Here is an 8,907-nt window from a genome sequence, read left to right on the forward strand (position 1 = left end):
TATAGATAGATAGATAGATAGATAGATAGATAGATAGATAGGTAGGTAGGTAGGTAGGTAGGTAGGTAGGTAGATAGATAGATATTTTATAACATTCTACTTTTAACATCAAACACTAATTTCCACAAGGATGTATATAAATATATATATATACATATATATATAGACAGGATAGGTCAAGCAGCACCAACTCTAGGACACAGTGTTCTTCACTACAAACTAAATTTTATTGTCCGACGTTTCGTGGGCTTAATCCCACTTCATCAGGGTTAAAAAACTGAAATAAATGGATAACAGACTATAAAAGCATGTAAAAGAAAAAGGAAGCAAAAATATTTAAACGAACTTGAAAAGAGAAACTCTAAAAAGTACTATCAGTGGTAACTGGACCTCGAAATCAACACGAGATCTATACTACACAAAGTGTTGTAGAACAACGCAAGACTGTACTCACTTGTTGACTGTCAAAATGACATGACCAACCAGAGGAGAGGTTGAAATGCATTGAGTGATTGACACCTACAAGCCGATTTGCATATATTGAATGCAATGTACATCACGTGCAAACGTAAGAAATGTGCATTATGGCGTACACAAATGGACAAACAGTTTCTATGAAAGTGGAGAGACAGCTGCAGGAAAAACCAACCATATACTGAAATATTTAAGGCAGGAGAAGATAGAACTACACTGAAGTGAAAATATATATATATATATATATATATATATATATATATATATATATATATATATATATAATATTATCTATATGTATTTATATATATTTGCAATATATCTGATTTCTTGTGAAAGTTGCATGATATAATTTAGGTCCCTATTGATGATCTATATATCTATATTAGTTTTCAAAGTGAGCCACCAACGATGTATGCCACCAGTAGTTGCAGCTGGTACTGATGTATGCAAATGATCAGGGTTACACTCTTTCCCATCTTAATAAAACTCTACAGCATATACAGACCTTTGCTGCTGATATTCAAATTAGTCCCATGTCATGTAAATATGAATGCATGCCTCATCCCCAGCCTCATCACCTTTTTTTTTATATTTTGGTACAAAGTATATATACAGCAAATTCTAACTACTTTTGGTGGTGGCAACTGTAATGATTATGTTAAAAACGGCCTTAAGTAAAGTTATATGTTCCTGATACCATTGATAATTTATTCGTTATTTTCTCCATACCTGGCATGCTGGCAGGAACTGAGATTGCCACCAGGTGGCGCCCCCCCCCCCCCCCCCCCCAAAGAACCCCCTAGCTTCCAGCTGCCAGTGTCCAGCTTCGAAGTTTGACCTTTGACCCGTGTCCTTACAGCAAGTATGGTGTTTACGAGAAATGGGTTCCCGGTTTTCGCTCTTTGAGGACAGAGAAAAACATTCGTATAAAACAGATTTTCGACTTGCAAACGGAAGCGGCAACCAGGTAAGTTCGGTGATGCATTGAATGTCACTCTCGGTCTACAAACGTAGGTTACGTGTACGTTCTGCTTCACTTCGGCGCGGCGGCACCGAACGACGACGATGTCACACATGCAAAGAGCAATGCGAAAAACAGTGAAGCCTCAAACTTCGATAGCAAAATGGGCAGATCGTCCATGTAGCCGACACGAACACGAAGTGTCTGTTACCGGCTACCAAAAACTATGAAAATAGTAAAGAATGAGCTACAAAATCACTATCAGTTTTAAGTTGAAGATAGAATAAGTCTGTGCCTTTGTATAAGGGAGCGTTCAGTTTTTACGGCTGGGGGGGGGCGGCAAAATCTTGTCGCCGGTGTTCAAAAAAATGAACCCCCCCCCCTGCATTTTTCGTGAAAAAAAGATGACCCCCCCTTTGTCAAACGAAAAAATTGATGACCCCCCCCCCCCCCCCCCCCCCCCCTACACCCCCCCCCCCCCCCGCTTAAAAATAACTAAAACCCATATGTCAAATTTACCGCATGGTTTGGATTTGAACTCCGGTACGCGGCACACTTTATTCTTGTTGCAGAGATGCCAGTGCACAAACTTCTCAGCCACATCCATTGAAACGTCTGTTAATTAGGACGACTGTATGGCAATTTTTAACTTCATTTCCATAGACAACTCATGTCCATGGACATTGTATAAAGTGAACTTTATTGGAGTGGTTCGCCAAAGGCAGCCCTCCGGTTAAGAGGGTCATGGGGCATTACGTAAAGTCAACTTTATTCTAGTGGGCCACCAAAGGTGGCCCACCGGTAAAGAGGGTCGATCATGGCTATTGCATAAAGTAGACTTTACTGGACAGGGCCGCTGAAGGCGCACGGCCATTAAGATTGCCGTGGGGTATTACATAAAGTAAATTTATTAGAGTGGGCTGCCACAGGCGGCCTGCCGGTAAAGAGGGTCGATCATGGCCATTGCATGAAGTAAACCTAATTTGGAGTGGGCCGCCAAAGGCGTCTGCCCGTTAAGAGGGTCATGGGTAATACATAATGTATATTATTTGTAGTGGGCCGCCGAAGGCGGCCCGCCGGTAAAGAGGGTCGATCATGGCAATGGCATAAAGTGAACTTTATTGTTGGTATTATGTTTTTGAAAATGTGGTGACCCCCCCTTTCCTACCAGTGAAAAAGCGATGACCCCCCCCCCCCCCCCTTGCGGATTCCAAAATTTTGATGACCCCCCCTGGATTTTGCCGGCCCCCCCCAGCCGTAAAAACTGAACGGTACCTAAAATACTATAAAAACAGTAGAAAGTGAGCAACCAGCTGAAAGTTAGTCGAGGAGACCTTTACCACATATCATTTGCATCTCATTGTCGGCTACACGGACTGTGTGCCCAAAAAGGGCCGTGTTCTTGCCTTTAGGACAAACCTTTTTCTATCTGTTTATGTTTTGAGTCTAACTGTAAGGTAGAAAATAGAGTAAGGAACCGTACACTCTGAGAGTGAGAGTAATTTTAACACATATAGAAATTAACGTGCCTTTTATCAGTGTGCGAAATAAGGAGAAAATAGCTTCAGGTCATATTGCTGCGAATCCGTAGCCTTTGCCACTCGGGTAGCTTGGTCATTGGAGTGGCATCCCCACTCCCAAAAGAACATATCAAGGAGTGACAGGGCTCGTTTTCGCAGCAACAGGTCATAAGGACCTGGAACAAGCCAAAGCTTAAGGTCCTTACAGAAAACTGCGGGTCCTTACTAAATGCAGTTGTTAATGACCTGTATTACAATCAAAGTCAACCCTCTTTCCCCAAATACCATGCTTTTGAACGTTGTATGAAAATATTCTTTTTAACTTACGGTAATAAAAGAGATAGCAACTAATCTTCAATTGTTCATGTCCTTTTATTAAGAGAGTCAGCAAATTTCACTCCAAAGCAATATTGTTTACAAAGATTGCAGTAAGTGAATGATCATGAATCATTCATCTACATTATCTGCAAATCTCAAAAAATATCACAGCCCTCATCTTCCTCACTGTCATTGAAATGTGAATCACGTGATTTACATGTATAATAAGAAACAGATCAGGATTGAGCAAATCATTTTTCAGTCACTAGCTTCCAATATGGTAGTGAGAAACATTTACTAACCCAGCCTCAATTCCACATAGTCCACATAGCCAGCTAGTGACTTGCTTATAGTTTTGTGAAGTTCATGATATGGTTTCACCGCCTGCTCGCAAACGTCAAATCACAGTCCCTCCGTGTGTGCAGGGATTATGGCAAAATGTACGGACAAATTCATTTAACATGAAGATATTTAACGAAACTTGTGAAGCAAAAAATATAGCAATATACCAATCATTTATTGTTCGCGTAATACATGACCATTCTCTGAGCATATATGATATGACAACAATGTGATACTTTTATGATTAATTTTCCCTCCCGGTGATTCCTTTTGTGCTTCCTACTGCCTCTATGGGAATATCTCGGTGACCTCAATGACCCTATCCATTAGAAGCATTTTGTTCCTCAATACCCATTATAATAATTACGGAAAGAAATGTATTACCACTAAAAACTAAAAACACAAAATAGCATTGTATGATTGTCCGATGGTAGTTGACTTTTCGATCCTCAATGTGTTGTATGGAAAGCATGGCAGGCTATGATGAGGAGACTATTTGTTGAAAGGGGTAAGCGAATATCAGGAAGCTTTAAAAACTCATTGCATTTGACAAGATGACCTTATTGATGAAAGAAAGTAATAAAGCATAACAAATAACGTAGAACTTCAAGTACAGCCAAAGTTCTAGAAGAGTCTTTTCGATGTCATGTCCGCCATAGCTGTCAACTCAACGTCGCGACGGACTTTTTTTTTTCTTTCTTGACACGAGCGATTGAATCTCTCGCATCACAGTTAAAATGATTTTTTTATTCAAAGAATTTCACCGGTGACTACAACGAATTTCACAGCAATATGTTGTTTTATTTTGCTCTTTGTAGGGGCGTGTTTATGCATGCTGCAGACCTACTCACACGGCATAGTACATGAACTGGACCCACGTGAGTTGAGTTTTTATGTAGACACTTGATGTTTTGATGCATAACTTTTGATTTTTTTCAAAATTAAACTCAAGGTGTAATTTCTACGAACTACCTTTATCTTTTTTGTTAAGAACTACCTTTATCTTCATTCAAGAATTGCATACGTTCTTTAAATTTTAACCTGGTTGAAGAATTGTGTTCACTTTACCCTAAGGCAATTCGGTTCTCTATGTCGTTTGATGCCGATTGACTTAGATACTCTTCTAATTTACGCTATACCGTATGACTAATAAGCACCAAAATTACTTGCCCTACCGTAAAAAAATGCTTGTGGATTTGCTCACCCCTATCAGATTCACAGTCATCTTCTGAATCAGAATCTGTTACAGGTGCTGACGGAGAAATTCTCATCATTTATTCCAAATTCCAGTCGGTTATAAGGACCGAAATGTTGCTAAAAACTTTCGGCCCAACCAGAAATCTGTTGGTCTTGGACCGTCAACCGACGTTAATTTTGCACACTGTATTATCCTCGTTCTCCTAGTGGTATTTATTTCTACGGTTTGTCTATGGAGCCTGGTAGAAAGGACGATATTAATCGGAGTGTCTATTGACAGGCGCCTGTCAGTAGTCGGATTCTGTCTATTGACAGGCTCTAGATGCAGTACTATAGCTCGAGGTTTTACCTGGGGGTCTGCTTTTGCTGTCCGACCCAGGCAAAACCTCGAGCTAAAAGAACTGCAGCTAAACAGGCGCCTGTCAATTAGCCAGGGCTTTTTTATAAACTGGTGTGAAAGAAAGTATTGTCCACAGTCCCTCCACAGATATCGTATCCTCAACCATTTGTTGACTTTCTTGGTTTTTGTTTTAGAGTCTTCGTGACATAACATGAAAACAAAGTGTATGGCTATACTTTGAACTTGGTCAAAGATGGCAAAGCTGGTTACCTATATAATAAACAATGATAAAGATCCAATGGAACTGTTCACAGTTTGTCATTATCTCATTAATATGCAAAAATAAATATTCGTCTCCGTATTATGCTTTTGAAATTAGCGTAACATAGAATACTAAAAGGCATATTCACAACTCAGTGTACAGACTACAAGCTGCAAAAACAACCATGCACGCAACATTCATAAAAGTTTTCTGCATTTCTAGCAGCAGTGACCGATGTCGCATGCATGCAGCTATGGTACATTTAGTAACAAACCTGTTACCGTGAACAGCGCTATAGCTGAAAATGTTGATGATATTTTCATCATATCTGTTTTTAATGTCAACTATAGTTTCTTGTTCTACTCCGGAAAACATGTTGTGATACACAGTACTGGGCGCAGGGGTACAGCCTATATGTCCAGATCCAATTTTAGTTATTTGTTTTTGTCTTGCATGTTAGTAAATTTAACATTTTCTTTGTAATTGTGTTTGATTGGCTGGGTTGTCCAAAACCTGTCCAGCCGCTGTTCAAATGTATGTACATATTTAGGCAAGGAATTCCACACATGCACAATACGGTTGGTAAAGAAAAACTTTCTGATGCCAAGGCAGCAGTGATGTTTGAGAATTAAGTTTCAATGAAGGTCCTCAAGTTCTCTCTGATGTATTCCTTGTTAAAAAGTTTCCAACTGTAATACCATAGTAGTGGTTCAATCATATCTCCCGTCTCTCTTCTGTATGCAAGTGTAGGTAGGTTGAGTTGGACAAGTCTATCTGTATACATGTATATGGTAGTCCTTGAAAGGCTGGTAACTGGCTTGTGGCTCTGCGTTGTACATTTCCAATGGCTTCAATGTCTTTTTCTTTGTATGAATGCAAGACTGAACTGCAATATTTCAGGTTGTGGCCGAACCAGAGCTTTGTAGAGAAACATAAAGTTCTCAAGGTCTAAGTATGTACAGGTTCTCCTGGTTACTCCCATGATTCTATTGGCATGTTTGGCTTTGTTGACTTTCTCGTAGTATGTGTTTTTCAAAGGTAAGTCCAGATCAATGAATACTCCAGTGTCCTTTACACTGTCACTGTTTCAGAGTATGGCCGCCATATATTTTTCTGAACATCATATATTTCATATCATGGTGAATGTGTCTGTAGGTAACGAGGGAACAGAGGAACCTGAATGCAACATGGAAGGCCCTCCAAGTGACACGGCTAGTCTACCAAGTGACCTGTCTACAGACCAGAATGAGAAGTCCACCCATGTACATAGTGGTAAGCATACCGGTATACACTATTGATGTGTATTTGGTGTTATTGATGTTATATGCATTCCCCAGGATGCATTCCCATAAATTTATGTAGCGTTCACAGCTCTGCAGAGCTGTGAACGCTACATAAATTTATGAGAATGCATCCTGTCACATCTAACAAACAAACAAACCCTGAACTAGACTGAAAAGCTTTAATTGACACCAAATGAAATGATTGGTACTTCAAATAGATTTACAAAGTCTGTGTCCATTGAGATGACAACAGCCAGAAACAAGAGGTGTGTGAATTACTTGGTCAAAACAGGCGACTCAAAATGACCCCTATCCACATATGGAGACTGTGTTGACGAGCTGGATAACCAGTCTTTCAACATGCCCCCTTAGAAGAAGAGCAAGAGCGCATTAATTGACATCACAATAAAAATAGTGAAAAAAATCACCAAAAGTTACTGTCCCTCTGAAACGTGTAGTGATTTTCATATGTTCTGTATGTAACAATATTTCACTCCTACTATGTTGAAATCCTCTTACCTTCCTCAGAAAGAAGTGAAGGAGCCAAGGCAAAGAGAATCACTGAGAGTAACATGGCAACATCATCAAGTCACCAATCTGGACATACAGGTAAGCATACAACATGTAATTTTATATTTTTTATTTCATGTTGTCTGGAACTCTACTGTCCTTAGAAATCTCGATCATTATGGAAAGAACAATACTACCGGTACATTGATGATGAAAGTATAATGATAGCATCTGTGAGACTGCTGAAGCAGAAAACTTAATAAATAAATAAATAAAGAGAGTCAATGCGTAATTTACATAATTCTGATTAAAATACAAACAGTCACATACTTTTCCTACAACTGTATTTACACTTGTTGTTATTAAATTGTACCAAGAACTTTTGACTTCTCGGAAGTGCATTAAAGTTGTGCAGGTCATTGTGAACATACAAAAATATTACCGGGAGTACTGTAAAAATTGTTATGTGGTATGATTTTCATCACCAAACATTTGTGTGTTGTTTAGAGTTGTTTCTGTAGAATTTGGAAGGTCATAGACATTCAAGTTGAACACTCCGATCAACTGCAAATTAAATTACTCACATATCCAACAGACAGACAAACCCTGAATTAAGTTCAAAGCTTTCACTCCAAGTGACATTACTGATAGTTCAAACAGATTTAGAAACTCTGAATCCATGGATTTGCAGTCAATCACTGTAATTGATGCCACATGAAATTACTGAATTTTCAGCAGATGAACAAAATGGTACATTGGTCCAAGGTGGATCTGGTAAGAGATCATGCGTCCATGAAATGTCAGTCTTCACAGGTTGTGACAAAAGATCAGAAGCAGCAGCAAGCTTCAGAAGGTAAGGAACAGTAAATGGTGTACCTGGAATGGTGACGAAATTCCAATCAAATCTCGGCAAGCTATCATCGCTGATACATGGAATGCATAATGAGGAATCGGACTGTGAAAATTATTGTGAGTATAGGATCAAAAGCATTTCAGTTCCAGTGTCTGCAGTGTTGATTTAGTGAGATATGGTTAACTTAAATCATTGTGAAAATCTTTCTGTCTTTGATATTTCAAATTTCTAAAAAAAAGATCAGAATGGTTTTCATTAGATTGAAAAGATTTCTGGCATAGTATTCACTCTAACTCTCAGAGCACATACAGTCCAGTGCAGACATGGTGCCAGTCTTCTGGTTATGATTCTTTCCTCTCTTTAATCAATTACCATATATGCGGTTGAATATGTCTGTAGGTAATGAGGGAACACAGGAACCTGAAGCTGCTGAAGGCAATATGGCAAGCCCATCAAGTCATATGCCAATCCCAAGTGACATGCCAAGCCCGTTTAGTGACCAGTCTATAGACCAGAATGAGATACCGGTATTCCAACATAGTGGTAGGTATATACACTATTGATGTGTACCGGTATATGGTGTTATTGATGTTGTATGCCCATAAATTTATGTGGTGTTCACAGCTCTACTTCTGGTGAGTTTCCACTGGATGATACCTGTACCTGCCTTGAATAACAAATGAAATTACTGACATTTCCAATTAACAGATGTAACACTTAGATTCAACTAGAAATTACTGCATAGAAATATTGAAAAAATTACCAACAGTTATAGCTTCTGTCCCATTACTAGGCCCACTTGTTTGGGTTTTTTTTATGAAAATCATACATGTTTAGATTTTTT

At 39.0% G+C, this 8,907-nt stretch overlaps 1 protein-coding gene across 1 annotated transcript; it reads left to right on the forward strand.

The window, feature by feature from the left end:
* Positions 1-1,334: 1,334 nt before the first annotated feature.
* On the forward strand, positions 1,335-8,206 carry LOC139147374 (uncharacterized). Its single transcript, XM_070718456.1, has 4 exons — positions 1,335-1,444; positions 6,573-6,689; positions 7,229-7,309; positions 7,946-8,206. Exons 1-4 carry the CDS (start codon positions 1,358-1,360, stop codon positions 8,075-8,077), a joined length of 417 nt encoding a protein of 138 aa, XP_070574557.1. The 5' UTR covers positions 1,335-1,357; the 3' UTR covers positions 8,078-8,206.
* The last annotated feature ends 701 nt before the right edge of the window (positions 8,207-8,907 follow it).

The sequence above is a fragment of the Ptychodera flava genome, chromosome 2 (genome assembly GCF_041260155.1).
Source record: "Ptychodera flava strain L36383 chromosome 2, AS_Pfla_20210202, whole genome shotgun sequence".
NCBI classification, from domain to species: Eukaryota; Metazoa; Hemichordata; class Enteropneusta; family Ptychoderidae; genus Ptychodera; species Ptychodera flava.

Excerpts from the sequence above, each read along its gene's own strand:
- LOC139147374 (XM_070718456.1), top strand. The coding sequence starts at position 1,358 with ATGGGTTCCCGGTTTTCGCTCTTTGAGGACAGAGAAAAACATTCGTAT. Across the intron at positions 1,445-6,572 it reads CAAACGGAAGCGGCAACCAG|GTAACGAGGGAACAGAGGAA; the intron begins GTAAGTTCGGTG and ends ATGTGTCTGTAG. Across the intron at positions 7,310-7,945 it reads TCACCAATCTGGACATACAG|CAGATGAACAAAATGGTACA; the intron begins GTAAGCATACAA and ends CTGAATTTTCAG.